Source organism: Grus americana, chromosome 25 (genome assembly GCF_028858705.1).
Source record: "Grus americana isolate bGruAme1 chromosome 25, bGruAme1.mat, whole genome shotgun sequence".
NCBI classification, from domain to species: Eukaryota; Metazoa; Chordata; class Aves; order Gruiformes; family Gruidae; genus Grus; species Grus americana.
Genome location: NC_072876.1, coordinates 4,864,557 through 4,883,728, shown reverse-complemented (window position 1 = coordinate 4,883,728; position 19,172 = coordinate 4,864,557). Strand labels below are relative to the sequence as shown.

The 19,172-nt window shown below is 53.0% G+C and overlaps 1 protein-coding gene and 1 long non-coding RNA gene across 3 annotated transcripts; one reads left to right on the top strand and one right to left on the bottom strand.

Moving 5' to 3' along the window:
* Positions 1 to 7,152: 7,152 nt before the first annotated feature.
* LOC129196521 (uncharacterized) lies at positions 7,153 to 15,627 on the top strand. Of its 2 annotated transcripts, none has more exons than XR_008574175.1 (4): positions 7,153 to 8,012; positions 9,589 to 13,040; positions 13,859 to 14,051; positions 15,504 to 15,627. It is a non-coding gene; the product is annotated as an uncharacterized LOC129196521 (long non-coding RNA). The 2 variants fall into 2 exon arrangements; XR_008574174.1 differs by lacking the exon at positions 15,504 to 15,627 and having other exon boundaries at positions 7,153 to 7,820; positions 7,925 to 8,012; positions 13,859 to 13,995.
* On the bottom strand, positions 13,853 to 18,885 carry IL10 (interleukin 10). The gene is made up of 5 exons (XM_054804136.1): positions 18,664 to 18,885; positions 17,176 to 17,238; positions 16,702 to 16,854; positions 15,959 to 16,024; positions 13,853 to 15,659 (listed from the first exon to the last, which is right to left on the bottom strand). The coding sequence occupies exons 1-5, from the start codon at positions 18,820 to 18,822 to the stop codon at positions 15,567 to 15,569; spliced, it is 534 nt and encodes a 177-aa protein (XP_054660111.1). The 5' UTR covers positions 18,823 to 18,885; the 3' UTR covers positions 13,853 to 15,566.
* Between the last annotated feature and the right edge of the window lie 287 nt (positions 18,886 to 19,172).

Here is a 19,172-nt window from a genome sequence, read left to right as displayed (position 1 = left end):
CAAAGGGCTTTATCTGATTATTTGTTTCATTATTTCACACTTGGAGCCGGCTTACTTTTCTTTTCGCTTCGACTGATGGAGCTGTGTTTTCCGACACAGTTTTTTCACCGGCTGAACGAGCCTTGTGCTGCTGCTGCCGCTGGCGCTGCCGAAACCTCTCGGCTGACCCAGCTGCGGGTTTTTGCTTCGCCTGCGGCACCCGGGTACCTCGGAACTACACGAGATCCCTGGGGCGAAGCGGCTGGTGGTTCTGCCCCGGCACGTCCTGTGATGGGACAGTAAGTGTTGGGGCTGGGGGGCAGCGCGGGGGCTCTCCCAGCGTTTCTTCCCTGCCGGAAAGGGCCCTCTGGGACCTCAGGTGCCTCTGGGGCTTTTGGGGGTGTTGAGATGGGGGGTGGGATGTGCACCCCGTCGTGCAGGTCGGCTGCGTTGCGTTGCAGATGATGGAGGTTTTGGAGCAGCCGTGGTGAGCTGGAGGGGGTGCCCGGATGTCCCCCCTGGTTACTGGGGGCTCCTTTGCTCAACTCCCATCTTCAGCGCTGGTTCTCACGTAGCACTGCTGGGTCGAATGGGATGGATGGGATGCGACAGGCTGCAGGAGTGCCCAGAGGTATTTTCAACCTACGTTTGGGCGAAATTCAGCCTGAATCTGCTCCAGAGCTCCCACTCCCGTGCCATCGGGTTCGGAGTGCCGCACCAGACCCCACGGCTGTGTCCGGCTGCTCGTGTGGGACCCCCCACTGCTGATGGCAGAGCAGGGCTGGTCCCAGGAGCTTCTCCAGCATCTCCCCAGTTCTGAGCAGCTCAGCAAAGCCGTCACTTCGAGCGTTTCTTGGCCTGGGAGGATCCTGCGTTGGCCCAGGTAAGACGTGCTCGCCCTGCCAGGCTGCCTGGTAGCCACGGGTCTGCACGGCCCCGGCCTGTGATAGCCACTTCAGACAGACAGACCTTTTCTGTAGGTCCTATGAGGTTTTTTTCCTTCATGCCTTTGCTTTAAGTGTCTCTCCGCTGAAGCCAGCCTGGTGACTTCTCGCTGCTGCTGTTAAAATGTTCCCCCCCGTTTAAGCACGGCAGATTCGGGGTGCAGGGACGGGAACCGGTGTGCAGGTAGTGGTGGGGAAGGGACAGCCGCGGCCGGCCCTGTTGTATGTAGGGTTTAGCTAAGCCCAGCCTAGGGTGCTGCCAGGAGGGACGCGTGCAGGAGCAGCAGCAGCTCAGAGGGAAGAGTTTCCCTGCGGCGGCTCCGCAGGTCCTATGCGGCGGCTTCCAGCTGCGGCCGTGCGCCAGCAGCAAACTAAAACGGTTGGCACACGTTGCAGTTTGGAGATGCATTAACTGAAAAGGTTTTGTCTTTTCAAGAAATTAGCAAAACGCTACCGCTGTGCAGCAGCGTTTGCACAAAGTGTAATGTGAGAGGCGGAAAGTGGAACTTGGAGCTGGTGGGGTCCTGACGCAAACCCGCCCCTTTGCACTTACAAATGCTTAAACAAGCACTTTTTACACGCTGCTCCCTGGCAAATGGCTTGATGTCGTATCTGGTAGGAGGAAATGTTCGGGTTCTCTTAGAGAAGCCTGGCAGGCTGCACCTCGTTACGGTGCTTTTAACACTTTTGCCAAACCTGACGTCGTGCTGTCCTTGTGCAGGTCTAGGAGCGCTAGGGGTTAGTGCAATTTTTGCCCGTGTAATCAGTGGGACACGGGGTGCGCTGCTGGCCCCAGCCCCATGGGACCCCTCACCCTGCGCATCCCCATCACCTCCGGTGCTCTGTCCCCAAGATTTCCGTGCTGCGATGGCCCCCAGCTACCTGCAGGCAGGACAGGGCAGAACAAGCCCCGCCGCGGGTTTTCTGGCAGGGCAGCCCGGTCCCGTTCAGGCAGTGCCACGTTCGGCTCTGCGGCCGATGGGCCCCGGACCCCAGAACCCCTGGGTGCTCCCTCGCTGCCCAACAGCGGGGGGGGGGAAGGAACGGGGCTGGAACTGGGTGTTGTGCTTTGCAAGGTGTAAGCGATGCTGAGCTGCACTTCCAGGCTGGGGGCTGTAAACCGGGCTGGGCCGTCGAGGTGTCATCACCCCTCGCCCCTGCGGGTGTAAGGGAGGTGGGAGAGGCTGGAGCCGCTCTGCGGAGCCACTGGCACAGCACCCCAAAACCCAAGTCCCATCTTTGCCTTTAACTGCAAGGCCGTGCCTCGTGGGTGGAGGGTGCAGGACGGCACGCTGCTGCTTTTGCTTGAGAAGGTGTTTTAAGGTCGGGGTGTGAGCAGTTGGTGGCACTGAACGCACGGCGGTCGAGCAGGGAAGGCTCGGGAGTATTTGTCCTGTTCCCGGCGGGTACGTGGGCTGCTCCGAGAAGCGCCGCTGCGGGATGCTGCTGTGAGACCGGGCAGGAAGGAGCAGAGTCAAATCCCACAAAGGTGCTGCGAGACGGGAGCTGGAGATGGTCGAGAAGAGGAGCTTTGATGACCTCTTCCAATGCCGCTTGCAAAAGCCAAGCAGGGAGGAGTCATTTCTTTAGCTGCCGAGTTCCAAAACAGTGAGCTAATACCTCAAACCCTAACAGTAAATCATGTCCGTTTGCACGATGCTGTTCACTCTACCAAAGCGGAAACATGGCCTGTGCAAATATGCACAACACTGCGAGGTGTGAAGCACAGGCAGATTTTTCCAGAGGCTCAGCCTGCAGCCGCTGTTAGCTCTGACGGGCTTGCGCAGGTTTGATGTTTTGGAAAAAAAAAAAAGACTTTATAAACAAATGTAATCCCAGTAATAAAACTCCACCTTGTCTTGGGGGGGTGGGGGGGCTGAGGTTCAGATTTCCTTTACTACCGAGAGCCTGTTCGGGAAATCACAGTGCTTACTGACACAAATCTCACCTTCAGCAGGAAGATTTGCGGCTTGAAATGTTTTCTGTCTGTGGCTGGGGCGGGAAGAGCAGAGTGGAGCGGGCACCGAGGGCCACCCAGCTGCCTGTGCTGCTCGCCCCCAGGGTTGCACATCCCCCACCCCCCGATTTTGGCACCAGCATCGAAGCCGGCAGCGGAGAGCGGGTTGTCCGGGGTGGCCCTGCCACGGCTCCCCAAGCTGTCCCGCATGTCCCTGCTCCCGGCTCCGGGAGAAGAAGGGGTGGGCATGGCATCACCCCCCCCCTCCACCCAGCATTTCTCCCTCCCGCCCCAGCAGAAATCTGTTTGGAGGGGCCGTGCGCTCACCGCAGCAAGCTAGACTCTTTCTTTCTGTCACTGCTTTCATAGTGTCTATCTAGGTGGATAAAAACAGAGGTCTGTTTTCTGTAAAGCTGTTGATACTAAAAGGAATAGCTGGGTCAGTGTGGGCGTTGGGTGAGAACAGAGACTTACTCATGCAGGGCGATATTTTGTTGCTTCGGGTTTGAAAGCAAAATTTTTAACAGATTTGCTCATAAAGTGCTGTAAATAAATAGGCTGGAGAGGAGAGGGCAACTGCAAGCTGGGAGAATGCTCGGTGCCGTTTGCTCACTGGCGCAGGTGAGGAGGAAAAAAGCAGAGTGAAGGAATCCAGCTTGCTTTGGGGGAGATGATACTGATGCTACCCATCACGCTTGGGAAAAGCACTCGAAGGGGAGCCAGGATATAAAATCTTTGAAGACGGCACTGATCTGGGACACGCGAGAGGTGGTGGCCACGACTCTTTGCAAGCTGCTGCCAGGAGTGGAGTACGGAAACCTGGGGACGTGGGGCGGGGGCAGCACGAGGATGCTCTGGGCAGGGCTGGGGCTGGTGTAGCGGGTTTGGATTTATCAGTACTGCCACTGTTGTGGTTTCACAGCGATACTTCCAGTTCCCTCGGCTCCATTTAGCAGATGGGGCTTTGCAGCCCCCGTGCTGCGAGCAGCAATCGCTGCCGGGCTGGCAAAGAGGGTTGCGTCCGTGTGGTCGAAAAGCAGGTAAGCTGCTCTGCTCCCCCCGGACTTTATTGCATCAGAGCTTCCTCCCCCGGGGAATCTGTGGTTTGTCTCTGCAGCCAAGAGAGCTCCCTTGGGGAGGGAGGATGCTGCGGCCCCATCTCGCTGCTGCTTGGGGCAGCTGCCGGGAGGCCTGGGGCACCGGCTGCTGTGACCCCGAGCAGCTCTGCCAGCCTGTGTGCCCCAGGGAGGCTGGAGCTTTGAATAAGGCTTTTCTTCTTTTCCAACTTTTCGCAGTGGAGATGCTCTGAAACTACAAGTTATTTGGAAAGAGGAGGAAGTTGTCCGGAGCTGGATTTGTGAATTAATTTCCTCCTCGGTAGCTCCAGCTGGTAAATACCAACGCTGCAATCTCTGTACACCTGTACTGACGTCACCCAGTTTATCCTGACCTTTGCTTGACTTAAAGAAGACATAAATGGCTGATTTCAACTAGAAGCCAAAGATGAGCAACCAAGATAAAGGGCAATGAGATAAGCATGTGAGAGTCTCTCTTGCTAACTCTTTTTGAAAACGCTTCAAGCCTAACTGGAAACCAGGAGTGCTGGTGCAGACAGCGAAATCCCACACCCACCATCTGGAGCCCCGTGATGACTCTCAGTGCTTTTGGGTGACAATGATGAGCAGAGGTTGCTCCGGTGTGCCCGTGCTTTGGCAGCATGGGCACGCGTGCATCCCCCAGGCCGGCATGAGGGACCAGCCAGCTTATCTTCCACTGAATTGTGCCTCAGTGTCCCTTCTCTTGGCAGCAGCAGGTTCCTTGGCCATCGCTCTTACTCCTTCCCAGAACCAGGACCCACAGCTGGACACCCTTGCCAGTGTCTGATCATGCAGTCCTCCTCCAAAGAGTGCTCTCCCATCACCCTGGGTTTGTCTTCAGCTTTGGCGAGATGTCGCACAGAGACTGCAAAGGGCATCCCTGGGCTTTGAAGGCTGTATTTCGTAGCTCTGGACACAGAAGATGCCAAGCAAAATGACAAAAGCAGTATGCAGCTTCCTTCCTTGAGGTTTTCCACCATCCAGGACTTGCCTCTGAACTTCATTTAAGGTCTTCTGGGAGCATTCAGGACCGTTGTCCATCCTCTTGCGTGTTTGGGTTATGACTGAACTCCCCGATGCCTCTTTCCTTGTAACGCCCTGTGCTGTTGTGGGCCCTCTGACTTTGCCCTCTCTCCCGCGATGCTGGCACTGGGCTGGCTTCGCATTAGCCGCATCCTAGGGAGCCTCCTGCCACGGCTTGGACCCAGGCTTGGAGAGCCTTTGGGCAGGTTCCTCTCCACACCTCGTATCCAGAGCACGTTGAGACAGAGCTGGTCAGGAGGGCTGACCTTCTCCTCCGGGGGAGCCCCAGCTGAGCCGACGCTCACACAACCCTCCCTTCCCCTACACCGCAAGGCTGGGTGCCCTGAACGAAACACAGCCCTCCCACCTGATAAGCGTACTTTCACAATTGCAAACGAAAGCTCTCAGGTATCCAACTGCATCCCGTGATGCCGTAGGCGCCGAAGGGATGTGGTTTGTGCCAATGGTTGTGTCTTACTTTGGAGCTGAAACTGCAGAATGCAACTTGAATTTAGATTTAATGTAACCTTTTAGCATCCTCATCCACCACGTAATCCACGTACGTATGTGCTATGACGTAGCCGCCCAACGCTTCACACAAAATCGAGGGACTGTACGTGTGACCTGCTGACTCTGAAGGAATATGTGAAATATTCACCACAACATTTTTAATTTTTAGTACTTAGTAGGAAAATAAACCCTCTTTCCTCACCCCACCTTCTTATTTTTAGTAGCAAACTTCCTGCTGAGGAAAAAAAAAATAATATTTTTCACTATTGAGGGGATTGGTTTTGATCAAAAGTCTGGCTCTGCTCCAGGTAGATCATCAGCGTTTGCTACTGCCTGAGAGATGAATCACGAAGCTCTGTTTCCTAGTTCTGTCAATGCAAGAAGTAGTTGCTGCTCTTGCAAGGACAGAGGCGAGGCCAGGAGCGCTGGCACCACCGCATCTCCCCTCCTCGAGACGTGGCTGCAGCGGAGGGTTGCTGCTACTCCCACGGCGTTGGTCAACCCTGGACAACCCCAGAAGGACAAACCGTCCTCGGGGCCCGTGTGGATGCGCGGGACAGGAAGGCACGTTGCGCAATCGAGACTAGAGGAGTATTAAGCGGTTGTGCATCATTGCTGATTTGCTAGTGCCCTTAGTTTTTTAACGACAAGGATTATGATTGAGCGTAGATGCTTTTCTGTGCGTGGGCTATCAGTACTTGCAAGCCTGCTCTAAATCTAATGGAAGCTAACTATAGTCTTCTGTTGGCCAAGTAGGCTTTGACTTAGGTTGCGTTTCCGTCCTAGGTTGGTTTGTACCCTAGGTAGAGCTGATGGTAAACTGTACAATTTAAAAAAGCAAAACTTTCTGATAAAAATCAGATGATGGTTGTATTTTTCTAAGAACTGGGCTCAGGCACATCAGAGGGTTGTCAGGATTTCCTGCTGCGGAGCTTGGGATGAAGCTCACTGGCACAGCTAAACTGCTTAACGCTCAAAAACGCCAGATTAGTGAAGGACCTGTTAGCATCAGGCTTGCTTGAACCTGGGATTAGAGGGATTCTGCTGAGGGCTTGCTGGAGCTGACTGTAAAATGGCAGGCAGCGATGGCTGACAACTTAAACCTAGCTGTAAAAGTGAGGTGCCCAGGAACAAAACGTGATTTTCATTAACAGTAAGATGCTCTCCAGGAATTGTCCTGTTTTAGGTTAGAACAGGCCCACGGGAATCCTGCTCTAGACTTTTGCAGCACCTTTTCCAACGAGGAAAGGCAAAGCTGTTCCTCGCTGCTCTGAAAATCAGAGCAACTCCGGCTGACCCGGCAGCGGGAAGCTGTGAGCAGGTTATGGAGAGGGTGCGCAACGTGTGGCGATCGCAGCAGCTGGGGTCAGCATTGCAACAGATTCAGGAAATGAAATTTCAGCTCAAGGAAAAAGAAATTTGGCATTACTGCCAGGAAAGGAACCTCGTAGTCCGGCTCCATTGTCTAAAGCAACGGAGAATATTTTGTTGCTTCAGGGTGTGATGAAATGGTGGAGAGACCCTGCTAAGAGGCAAAAAGCAACAGATGACAGAAGGCAGAGGTGGGAAAAGAGAACTGACTGGGTTAAACTGCCGAATGGCCATCCCTAGCCAGCCGAGGATTTCTCCCTGCATTGTGGGCTGGGATCTCCAGCTCCTCCTCCACCAGAAATCCAGGGAAGCGCTCTGAGTTGAGCATCCAAAGAGCTGGCATGGATGGGAACCAATGCAACAAACTCCCTTCCTTCCTCAGCATCATCATCTGATAGCCCTGACAGTGAGTCAGTGCGTCTGTACCGCGCTCTTTCACAAATTAATAGACTGCCAGTTGTGATAGGACCCAAAAATGTCACAGGGTTCGTGCATCTCTGTGGCATCGTATCGTCCGTCTGCTGCTTCACACTCTGCAGGCGCCTTGTGAACCACTCTGGCACTGAGTTTCGATATCAGGAGCTGAATCCTGCCCAAAGCCTCAGGACGTGTCAGGATAAAGCGATTTAGCACAAAGGGGAAAGCAAGCGGCTGCTGTTCCTGTTAGGTGGCTGCTTCTCCAGCCTGCCGCGGGTCTCTATTGCTGAGGGTAACCAGTCCTTAGTCATTGTGAAACCGCCTGCGTGCAGAGGAGACACAGGCAGAACCCGCTCGGCTCCTCGGCGGGCGGTGGGACGCACCGGGGGCTCGGCTGGCGGCGGATCCCGGCACACCGTATGGGAAAGGAGCTTCGCTGAAAACAGGCGCCTTTCTGAGAACCCGCCCCTTCTCTCCCGAGTGTCTCCGCAGCCCCACGTGAGCCCCGTTCACCCGCTGCAGGTGCAAGCGGGGGAATTGCTTGGCTTTGCTTCTGCTGTAGCCCCCTTTTATCAGACAGTTTTGTTCACTCTTTGTTCCGCTCTTAACAACTTCTGTGGCGGCAGCAGCAGAAACGGTGCAATGCCTCCGCTGTGTTTGAGCATCGCTGCTGAATCCCTTCATCCCGCCAGGACGCTCGTCTCCGCCGGCCGTGTGTGTAACCGGGGGGAGTCCGCAACGGGGAGCGTAGGGTGCAGCCGTGGGGCTGCTCTGCTCTGGCTTCCCATCGCTGTCCTGGTGCTACACCTGGAGGGGGGGTGGGTGGCTCCTGGAGCTCTGCACTGGAATGCTGGACCCTTACTGGTAACCAGCAAGGCCAGTGGAGCAGGGTGGGAATGGGTGGGTACAGGGCCTTACCGATGATCGGTATGCTGGTTTGTTGTTACGGACTCTCTTGCAGGGGGCATTAGCCACGCTTCTTTTTGCCTTGCATCTTCCCGTGCTGTTGGAGAGCAGACGAGTTTGTGATGGGAACCTGTGGAGCTCAGGAAGGGCTGGGACAGACTCTGCTGCTCAGTCTTAGAGGAGGGAAGGAACGTTGATGTCAGGGCAGCTGGTGCAATCCTGCCTCCCAAATAATCTGCCCCTAAACACTAAAGCCTGCAGAAAACTGACGATGGGGCTTTTGCAGGGGACAAAGTGAGAACTGAACAGTTGCTTGACTTCCTAGAGAAGCAAGGCCTGTTCCTGTAGAACCTGTGGCTTTGCGGGGCTCCCACCCCACAGCATGCAGCGCTCTGGGCTCCAGCCCCAGAGAGGGGCACAGGCAGGACCCACGCTGCCAGCACCTGCCTGCACTCACTGAGCAGCTGTTGTTGCTCCTTGAAAGCAAGAGCACCCCCTTGTCAGCCTCACGTGCAATCCCTGCGTGAGCCCTGCTTGCCATCCCCGCCAATGCTGAAACAACCAAAAAAAAAATAATAAAAAAGCTCCTGGCAATGCTGGGTGCAGGGCAAAGCAGCCCCCGGCCACCCCACGTGTGCCAGACCCCACGCCAAAGCATGCCCCTGCACGCTTCTCGCTATGAGACAGCTGGAGCTGCCTCTCCTCCACCTTACAGGTAAAGCCAGAGCACAGATGAATAGGCATCGGGCTTAGATTTCACTTGCCAAAATACTGAAAGTGGAGCCCCGCAGGGAGGGGTGGGATGGGCCGGGTCCCCGGGCTTGAAGGGATGCTCAGGGCTGGTGTCCTGCCCTCCGGCCGTGCCCCGCTAGGTCCACGGGATGCTGGCCCTGGGAGATGGAGATAAGCCCTTCCCAGAAACCAAGCCCCCAAGCACCGAAAGCGTGGTTGCAGCGAGTGGGGTGCCGGCAGCATCGCGCTCCCAGCTTTAGTAATCCTGTGCCCTCCCACACCCGGTATTAGTCAGGCTCTCGCCCCCCCCCAGGCGCAGCTGAGATAAGAGAGCGGCAGCCTGCGAAGCCGGGGCCGTACCCGCTTGTCCCCGCTCCCCTCGGGTACCGCGTGCGCCCAGCTGGGGCACGCCGCCCTGTTTTCGCTGCTCTACCCGACCTCTTTCGTGACAAAAGCCCCAATTTCTGTCACGTGCTACTTAAATCTAGGACACAGAGAGGCAAGAGGTGCGTGGGGCGGAGTGGTACAGCCAGTTAAAATTAAATAACAAGCATTAATTATAACCACAGCAGAAATCAGGAAAGGTCTGAAAGTTTTTGCAATTTAAATGTAGTTGAAACAGAGTTTACTTGTTTTGATTTTGCCCATTTAGTGCTTAAGGTCCATCGTATCACTAAAAGCCTGGTTCCTGCTCCTCGTGGCACCCTGGGAGGCTGAAGGATCCCAGAGAAGGTGCTCATCTTCCTTGTGCCAAGATGCATTTTTTTTTTTTTTTTTCCTGTTACAAGAAAGAGGCCAGTGGGGTTTTTGTTCATCTCACCCGGCCCATGAGAAGAGATGTCTGTGTCTGCCCGGCTGTGTTCAGGAAACGCTGCCACCGGTTCAACTGGGATTAGCTCATCTGCCCTCCCTGCGCTGGCTAACGGGACGTGACTAAGAAGTTGAGTTGCTTTCTTGACAGCGAGTACATACTGTCCAAGACCAGGGTGCTTATGGCTTTCAGGAAAGTTTCTAAAGAGGAAAAAGTAAAAGCGGAAGAAATGGCTCCTTCAGGCAGCAGATGCTCTCACGTGTTGCCGCTCTTGGCATGTTCCTTATTTGAAGTGAAACTTGCTTATGTACTGGGGAGCAGCTGATGCTCGGGCATTTTTAGAGTTCTCAGGGGTTTTGTCCACGTGCTTGTGCACAAGTTGCAGCAATTAAACTAAAGCACTTGTGAAACCATTAACTTTTTACCTGTGCAAACCCTGTGTGCGCTCTCTTTTCTCCGGCAGGGTATCATTTCTTCCTGCAAGGCAGGATTCTCTCTGATGGAGGGGAGAAAAAAGGAAAAAAAAAAAAAGTGGAAGAAGTGAGCGACTGCCTGCACTGCAGCACTTTGCACAAGCCATGCCGCTGGCAGCGGGGACGATCGCCAATGCGCCTGCTCCGGCACTCGCTGGCAGTGATTCATCTGCTGTGGCTCAGCTGGTTTCACCATGAAAACCCGTGGTGGCGTGGTTAGGCAAGCCTGGACTTCGCCGGCCGCAGTGGGTTGTCCCCATCCGCTGGTCTTGTGCCGCAGAACCCATTCGGGGCTCGCTGCCCCGCACCGGGCTGTCGGAAACATGCGCCTTCAACCACGGCTAGAGCTTCTGTTGAGTGAGCATCGACCAGACTGTCTAGAGAGGAAAATGAAAATCAGGTGGTGGCTCTTGGCGTTGCTGTCTGAAGGCAGCAGTACCAGTGGTGCTGACAGACAGGGCGTGCTGGGAGGCAGAAATGGGATTTTTATGTAACATTGGCTTTGTTATAGTGAGCTGGATCAGCCACGCCGTTCTCGGCAGGTTTGTTTCTGGCCCGATGGTGATGTTCTGCTCTTCAAGAGCAGCGCAACCGCCCCTCGGGAATTGAAAGTCTGATAATTCTCCTTCTCTGTATTTAGACCAAATCTCCAATTCTTTTCCTCTAGGGTTTAATATTTAAAATTTTTTTTTTTTTAAACCCAAAAAGTAGCTTAACCACTCGCAGACGGAAATCTTTGTGGCACTAGCACCACCTGGTCAAGATGTAGCTCAGCCTTGTTTAGGCAGGCAGCAGCGGCCGAGGCTGGGCGAGAGTCTCAGGTTCCCAGGCACCAGGGCTGCTGATCAGGCAGTGGGCTGAGCTCTCAGGAAGAAGATACCCAGCAAGGAAACCATTTGCTTCTGTGGGATAAAGAAACAGAAAACCACCACCTCTGATCTATGTGACAGTCTTGTGCTGTTACTGTAACACCCAGACTGACACTGAGATTGACAGGAACTACATCAGCACTAAGTGATGGAGGATAACGCACCGTGCTGGGGCACGCAGCCTCCCGTTGCAGCAGTTTTTCAGGGTTGCAGGAGAAGCAGAAGGTTGCACACAGAAGAGGTGTGCAGGGGAGCACTGTCCTGTTTTGCAGAGGGGATGCTGTGCCTGGGATCTCATCCTGTGGTTTGCCCGGCCCTGGTGGGATCCAGCCCTGGTGGGATCCAGCCCAGCAGAGGCAGGGCTTAGCCCCAGCCCAGCACTCCAGCTCTGAGCTCATCTTGCCTGCCGCTGCTTCGATCAGCTTTGACGACGTGCACAGAACTTATGCTGCGATGGCATCGCGCTGCTGTAATAAAAGACTGGGTTTTGTTGGTTCCCTCCCCCCTCCCCAAACGCTGATGGTTGTGGCATGTATTAGTTAATATTGGGACACGAGGGGGTCTGCAGAGCTGCAGCCCACACCTGACACGCGCAGCAGCAGGTCAGGCGAGATGCCACGAGCAGGGAACTGGGTGATACTGGTGCTGTGATTCTGGTTTGAGGTAGGTGACGTGAGTCACATGGATGACTTGTCATGGTGCCTTGGGTGTCTCGACTCTCCAGGCTGCCCTTTGGGGTTGTTTTTTTTTTTTTTCCTCCTTTTTGCAACTTTTTTTTAAGCAGTGCGTCCTGGCAGAGAGAAACTGTGGTGGACAGGGCTGGCCTGACAACGGGAAAAAAGCTGCTGGAGGATATGGCCAGAAATGAATCATGGCGATTGCTCCTCTGCTGGAAATGTCATTTCTCCATAGTAGGTGCTGCCTTTGGTTGCCCAGACGGCTTCTGCTGGGGTTTCCAGAACACCCTTCCCAAAACTTCTTGGAGATGATACACATGTTTAGTCAGAGGTGTTAGCGGGTTTTGCTCACCAGATCTGCGTCATGACGCAAACTGCAAAGATGCCCGCGTTTTGGTGAGAAATGGCTCAGACTTCTTTGCACGTGGCTTGCATGGCGATCTAGCGCTGGGTGTCCCCTGGCTCTACGTCCCTCCAGCAAACCCGTGCCCCTGGCTGGGAGCCCTGCAGCACCTCCCCGCAGCCCCTCCAGCTTCCCAACCCACCTTTGGAGGAGCGGAGCTGCATCTCCCTGCCGTGCCAGCTCCTCTCCAGCGCTGATGCCCCTGCGAGCAGGCAGCCATCCCATCCAGATTGCTCACTTGCTCTTCCTCCATTTTCTTCTGAATCTCCTGTAGCATCAGGTAACTGGAAACCTTCATTCTCCGTACAGCAAGAGGCATCCCGTCTGCTTCCTTCCTGTGGTTACTTTAACCAGAGTGACTGAGCTTTACTGAAAAACTCACCACAGCTGAGCTGACACTGCCCTTTTCTCCACGCAGGGCAGAGCCCAGGCACCAGTTTCACTCACGAGGGTCCTTGGGCTCCTGCCTTGAGCTGGTGATACGGGCTCTGAGAGCTGTTTCCTACCTCTCTGTGGGAGAATTGTTATATAAAAGGGATGAAAATACACGTAGAGAGGGCGGGGAGCATGCAGACCAGATCTGCCTGGGGCGAAGCTTTAAGCAGTGTTCCCTGAGCAGGTTTTACTGCGAACACAAATCATCTCGTGGGCAAATTCACCAATTCCACTGACCAACGCCAGACTGAAGCCTGGGCAGAAATAAGACTTAGAAATTGTTGTATTAACTGAAATTATTTTTGTTTCTAATGCAGTGAGGAATGAAACCCCAGCTGCCAATACACACCTGGAGTCTGCTGGACTCGCAAGCGAAGGGCTCAGAGTGGTGAAAACGAAAGAGGCTCGAAAGTGAAACAGAAACGTGGCCAGGCAGGTACTTGCCAGCAGCTGCCCCGGGGTGCTGGTGTGAGCTGGAGTTTGGAGATGGTTACACTGGTTGAGTTCTGGTTTATTAGTAACAGAGCTGTAAGGTCCCACGTGCACGCCCTCTCGGTTTTGTTCAGGATTCAGCTGCCGTGCGTACGGATCCACGTGCAGAGATACACAATCCCCAGCCCGAGGAAAAGCAAACAGTTCTGTCATTAATTTAGATTAGTCCAGTTTTTAGCTAGTATCTACTATCTGATTTAGCATCAAGGCCTCATCCTGACTGAGAACAGATGTGAAGTTAGAAACGTCTCAGCAGATGAACGGAGGCAGCAGTGCTATATCGCCTGTAAATCAGGGGAAGGGAGGCGCAGGGATGTGAAAGCCCCAGTGATTATTGATGACCTTTGGGCACGTAACCAGTTATTTAACTGTAAATGCTGCTCTGGAAAGGGCAATGGCTGAACCACTTCACCAGAGGCTGGAGTGACCCATGGGGTACCTCAGGGCCAGCGTTTTTCTACTGTAAGAAATCACTGGCCCGTATTTTGTTCCAGTAAATTTTGCCAGAAATTTGCATTTAAATGTGAGGACCTCGGGTCTTCTCACTTCCCTGGCCATTAATGCACGTAGCGCATCATCCGTGGTCCTCCTCGCCTGGATCCGTGCCCGCCAGGCTCTTCCCCAGTACGGTGACAGCGGGCACAGCACCCATGCGCTGGTGCTGGCTCACAGCCCTGTTCACAACTTGGAAGAACGCGACAGAGGCTTTATTCATTAGGAAGTCTTTATTAGCAAAAATAAAAAAAATTTCTTTTTGTACAGATGAACATGCAAAAGTTCACACAGTGACCGAAGCCGTGGCCAAGGCACGGTGCCCCGCCAGTGCTGCTGCCGGGAACGGAGCCGCCGATGTTCTTGGCTCTCTCCAGGACCGTCCTCCCTTCTCACTGAAGTCAAGGCGTTTGGTGGAAAAACGAGTACAGAAATTGGCTCAACAGGAACTCAATGTGTCTTGGTAAGAAGCTTAAAAGAAGTTTTACAGTGCTTGGCTCCCACGCTGCCCTTGAGCCGATGCCACCCGATTGCTTTCAGCAGAAGGAGCGAGCCACGGAGCAGCATTCCTGCTTTGGGATAACTAATTCCCGTGCGGGCAGGCTGCCAGCAGGACTGCCCTTCTGTCACCATAAATGTACAAATAGAATAAATCAAATATAAATAACCTCTCTTCAGTGGTAACTTACAAAGCAAACAACAAACTGACAGTGTTTCATCATACTGGTGCCCTAATACTTCTAAATATTAGAAGCAAATGCCTCTGGGTTATGGCGTTTTCCTCTGGCTCGGTGTCCTGTAGCGCTCGTGGGGGCATGCAGGAGACCAGGGCAAGGAGGAAGGGGAGCCCAAAAATCAGCCACCCTTGGGGGCCCCGAAGCTGCTCTCGGTGCAGCCTTCCCCTGCAGCGCTCATCCGCGGCGGCTCCTCGTGCGTGGGATGAGAAATAGCACAAACCCTGTCAGCGCTGCGTGCAGCTTTATGAATTTGAATGCAAATTACCCAAGCCACCTTAAAATGGTGGTTAATTAAATATCCTCTAACTTCTAAAAGAAAAAAAAAAACCAACAACAAAACAGCGAGTAAAACCCAATCAAAGACTGGAAATTAGTAAGATTAACTTTTGAAAGTGCAGAACAGCTGACCCAGGAGCTCTGGAAGTCAGTTGTTAGCAACATTTAAATCAAGTTCTATTAGAACCAAACATTTCATTCCTACTACTATTTTTTTTTCTTTAACCTGGACTAATATATAGGCTGAAGTCTAGAGGTGGGGTTAACTGATCTCCCGCTGCGGCGTGATCGCGTGTTGTTCGCAGGAGCGCAGGTCCTTCTCCTCCACGTTGCTCTCCATGCACAGGAGAAAAAAAGTGCCCTCGCTTACATTTATCATTATTTTGCTCAGTGCAAGGCCATGGAATAATTTTCAATGTTTCAGTGCCTGATTCCAACTGCAGACCCAGAGACAGTGACGTGGTTAAGCATAAAAACATTTGATTGCATAAATAGAGGGCTAGAACAGGAAGAGAGTCCTCACTTCCTTAAAATTAAACTTTGCTGAACTCAGAGCTGGAATTGCTGCTGCTGAGGCAACCGTGCTCAGTGAAATTGCACTCAGGATAAGCTCTGCTCCTTATCTGCTCCCCAGAGGAACGCCGCTTTGGGTGGTTGGAAGCTACGAATAAAATAGCGCTATCATAAACAGTATTAAAAAAATTGAACAATAAATAGCATTTTACAAGCTCACCCCACTTTTCAAAACATATTGTAAACATAAACACTGAGGTATTAGAAGTAATAAATATTAAATTCAGTTGTTAAAATAACTTTTAAATACAACACTAAACTTGAAATTATTGACCTGTAATTCTTCACTTGAACCCTAAGATAACTCAGTCTCTCGTGTGCTCTTGCAGTCTAAAGTGATCTCTGAAAAAACAGCAGGATTTTGTGCGAAAGACGCAGACCCCTGGGCATTTTCATTTCCATCTCTTCATCAGCAAGTACTCTTCGATGTAGTTGATGAAAATGTCAAACTCTCCCATGGCCTTGTAGATTCCGTCCTCGTTCATCTGCAGGTGAAAGCCAAGTCCATTTAGGTCCGAGTGTGACAATATACGTGATGTACAATCGCTAGATATATTCTCCTCCCGCCACCGTCTCCAGCTTCTCTGCCCAACCCCTCAGGGGAACCTGCTGGCTGCTCCTTTGAGCATCGCTCTCTGGATTTCTCTACCTTAGGTATTTACATAATTAAAGACTTTTTAAAAATTTTGTTCTCTATCCTAAAGCCGGCAGTAAAATCCGCTGCCTTGCCTGGGACGGCGCGTTCCTCCCAACCTCGGTGCAGCCATGTGAGCGGGGACCTTACCTTATCGAACGTCTCCTTAATGTGCTTTATGGTTTTGGTCCTCTTCTCGCACATGAAGAACCTGTGCTGCAAAGGAACAAGAGCAACGGCTTCAGCCACATGGGTTTCCTTCCCGGGGCGTGCGGCAGCGGCTCTCCCCTCCGCTTGCCCCTCGTCACGGCCACCCCACCAGTCTCCACCTTCCCCTTCCCCACGTGCAGCCGTGGGGCTCTCTGGGGCAGCAACAGCGGCTGCTTTGCCCCGTGCACTGGTGAAAGGAGCTCGGCGTGACCCGAGCACGGACCCCGAGACCTTCCCAGCCCTGTGCTCCTTGCTGCCGGCCCCGGGTGAGGGCAGCCCCGCAGTGCTGTCTGCTCGGGCAGGGTGTGTGCTGTCTGACTCAGCCTGCGGCCGGTGATGGGGTCACGGCCGCAGCAAGCGCGGTGTCGGAAGGCATCGTCACAGAGCCACGCTGCTCCGGCACCCAGGTAAGGGACAGACCCTTCGCCCTCCCTCCCCTTATCTCTTCAGCCAGACTCTCTTGGGCAGGGCTGGCTGCAAATAAATCGTGCTCCTGGACAGAGGCTCTGAATCATCGTTATTTAAGTGCCGGAAGCCTGGAGAGCAGGGGCTAAGAGAAACCCCATCCTTATGGACTCTGCCTGCCCGGAGCCCTGCTCCTGCTCCTCCCCACCCTGCTGCTGTCCCTGCCTTGCCAGAGCACTGATTCCATCCTCCCCGCCGTGATGCTGAGCCCCACTCACACAGCGCCTCATCATCGCCTTCAGGCTCAGCAGCAGGTTGCTCAGGTCCCCCACGCTCTGCCGGTGGTGCGTGCTGGTCCCCATGGCGCTGGGCAGGACCTCCTCCACGTAGAACCGCATCATCTCCAACACGGACTGGCAGCCGAAGCTCCCCTGGGGAGAGAGGAGGTAACCGCGTTGAGGCTGGCCACCAGCACCAACGTGCGTGGGTGTTTTTAAAAAAAAAAAAAAAAATCAAAATCGCGGTGGCGGTCAGAGCGCTTGCAGCATGTTAGCACCGCTCGCCGCGGCTGTGATGTGGGGAGAAGTATCCTTCAGCCCTGCTGCAGACATGCGTGTTACTGCTTGGCTGGAGAACTGTCCCTGTGACGTTAGGAAGTGCCCCAATTTCCAGTCTGCTTCCTTTCTTAACAAAACACACCGGCCGAAGGGTGAAGAGGGATAAGGGACTCACATGAGAATTATAATTCTTACCTTAAATTCATCCAGCAGTTCGGAGCTGAGCAACTGGATGTTAAGTTCGTCATCTTTTGATTGCTGTAAGGATGCAATGGAAACGTGAGCTTTACTCAGGCAGCCAACGCTATTTTTCACTCTGCCTTACAAACTATCGTTTTGCTCGTTTGCATTTGTGGTCTCGCTGAAGCAAAGAGCACCCAGCACGCTTGTGTGCAGGCACAGTAACACCAGCTACAGGAGTCACCGACTCTTTGGTCCGTAATCTTGCAGTGCCGCTACCGTTAGGTCAAGACAGCAAGATAATGAAATCACAAACCTCAGTGCCATCGATTTCGTTAATGTGAAACTCCTCCCACCGCTGCCAGCGCTGCGCGCTCGCTTCAGCTGTGGAGCGTGTTTATTTAAGAGCGCTGATGCAAACCGCATCGCTCTTCAGGTAGCTGTCAAGGTTACGGCAGCCCCTGGAAGCGAGGTATCCGCCCCAGCCTGTCTGCCCGCGGGCTCGCCGGGGCCGGAGGGTTTAATCCTCCCGGTTTTGTTATCTCTGTAAGTGTGCAGCCAAAGGGGATCTGCAGAGGGTGTTTTGTCTTGTGGCATCTCTGTTGCACCATCAGCTCTGGAAGACCAGGGAGCTGCAGTGGGGTGGGCTGGCACCACACAAAGCATCGCCCCATGGCACCAGGTACTTACTGACTTTCCTGAGAGATTAAAAATAGCCCTTGCCAAAATTAACTGGGAGAGTTACAGCAAGATTTAAATCTAAAGTCTTGGCTGTGTTGATTTGGTAATAAGTGCAAGCTATGACATTAAGCCTGAGATTTAATCTGGAGAATTATCTTGTTTTATTGCTAAAACACCCTGACATTAACTAAAATACTAATGGAGATGTGACCGATCACCTCTATCGGTACTGATGCAATGACAAATGCTCTGAGTAGATCTTGTGCTGCTTCCTCAGCAACCCCAAAGCTCCCGTTAGCTGCGACACAAAGCGGTGACCTTTTACAGGCACCAAAGCAAGTGCTAGTTACTGGAGTGTTTCCCCAGTCATAATATATACCATGCTCAGGCTTTTGTGGTTCTTTCAGAGAAAAAGTCTGTAGCAAAAGATTGATTTCCCTTTTCATCTAGCATTGACTTCAGCGAGGCTGGACCTCGTTGCCCTGAAGAAGGGACTGTTACCTTCCAATTAATTCATTGAATAATTTGATCTGCAACACTTAGGGGGAAGTCTGGCTAGTAAGGTTCACAGAGGTTCACTGTGAAATCTCCTGAGTTCATTGTAACTCAAACTAGGAAGAAAACCCTTGCACGTCGCCTCTCAGTGAGCAATGAAACTGAACTTCGCTTGCTCGCCCTCGTCAGCCCATAACACAACACACAACCAAATCATTTCTGCCGGGAGGAAGCTGTCTTCCCCCTTATCCAAATCACTGAACTTTGCAAAAAAAAAAAAAAAAAAGCAAAACATGAAGGAGGAAAGACTAGCAGGGTTATACTTACAAAATAATCCTTAATTTCCTCAAACTTGATCCTCAGCTCTTTGAGCTTTGCAGGCAGGAGCTCCGAGAAGTGGAGGCAGCTGGGCTCGGTGGGCGAGCACCTGGCAGGCAGGGTGCTGGCAGCCAGGAGCAGGCAGACCAGGGCTGAGCAGGTTTGCATGCTGCGAAAATGAGCTGCTTTCCTCTTGGCCCAGCTCTCGGCTGAATTTCGCAGGAGGGTAAAAAGCCGATCTGTAGCCTTCACCTTGATGGAGCCCCTAATTTATACTCTCAAAACATCGCTCAATTTCCTCTCCCCATTTCCTGGCGAGCAATATTGGGGTTTTAAGTCATTCATTAAAACCAAATGTCACTTGGGTTTCCCGTCAACTTGGGTTTCCTGTTCTCTTGACCCCCCTCCTCTCCTCACACCCCATCAAATCTTTTGTGCTTAGACTCTGCAATTTTTTTTCATTGCTTGCTTCTTGTAAATTTAAATGTGGCTAAAGAGGAAAGCTTCAGATATAATGC

Bases quoted from the DNA above. Each gene is read 5' to 3' on its own strand.
- IL10 (XM_054804136.1), bottom strand. From the start codon at position 18,822: ATGCAAACCTGCTCAGCCCTGGTCTGCCTGCTCCTGGCTGCCAGCACC. The intron at 16,855-17,175 runs GTAAGAATTATA...CTCTCTCCCCAG, and splicing joins AACTGCTGGATGAATTTAAG to GGGAGCTTCGGCTGCCAGTC. The intron at 15,660-15,958 runs GTAAGGTCCCCG...TTTCACCTGCAG, and splicing joins TTAAGGAGACGTTCGATAAG to ATGAACGAGGACGGAATCTA.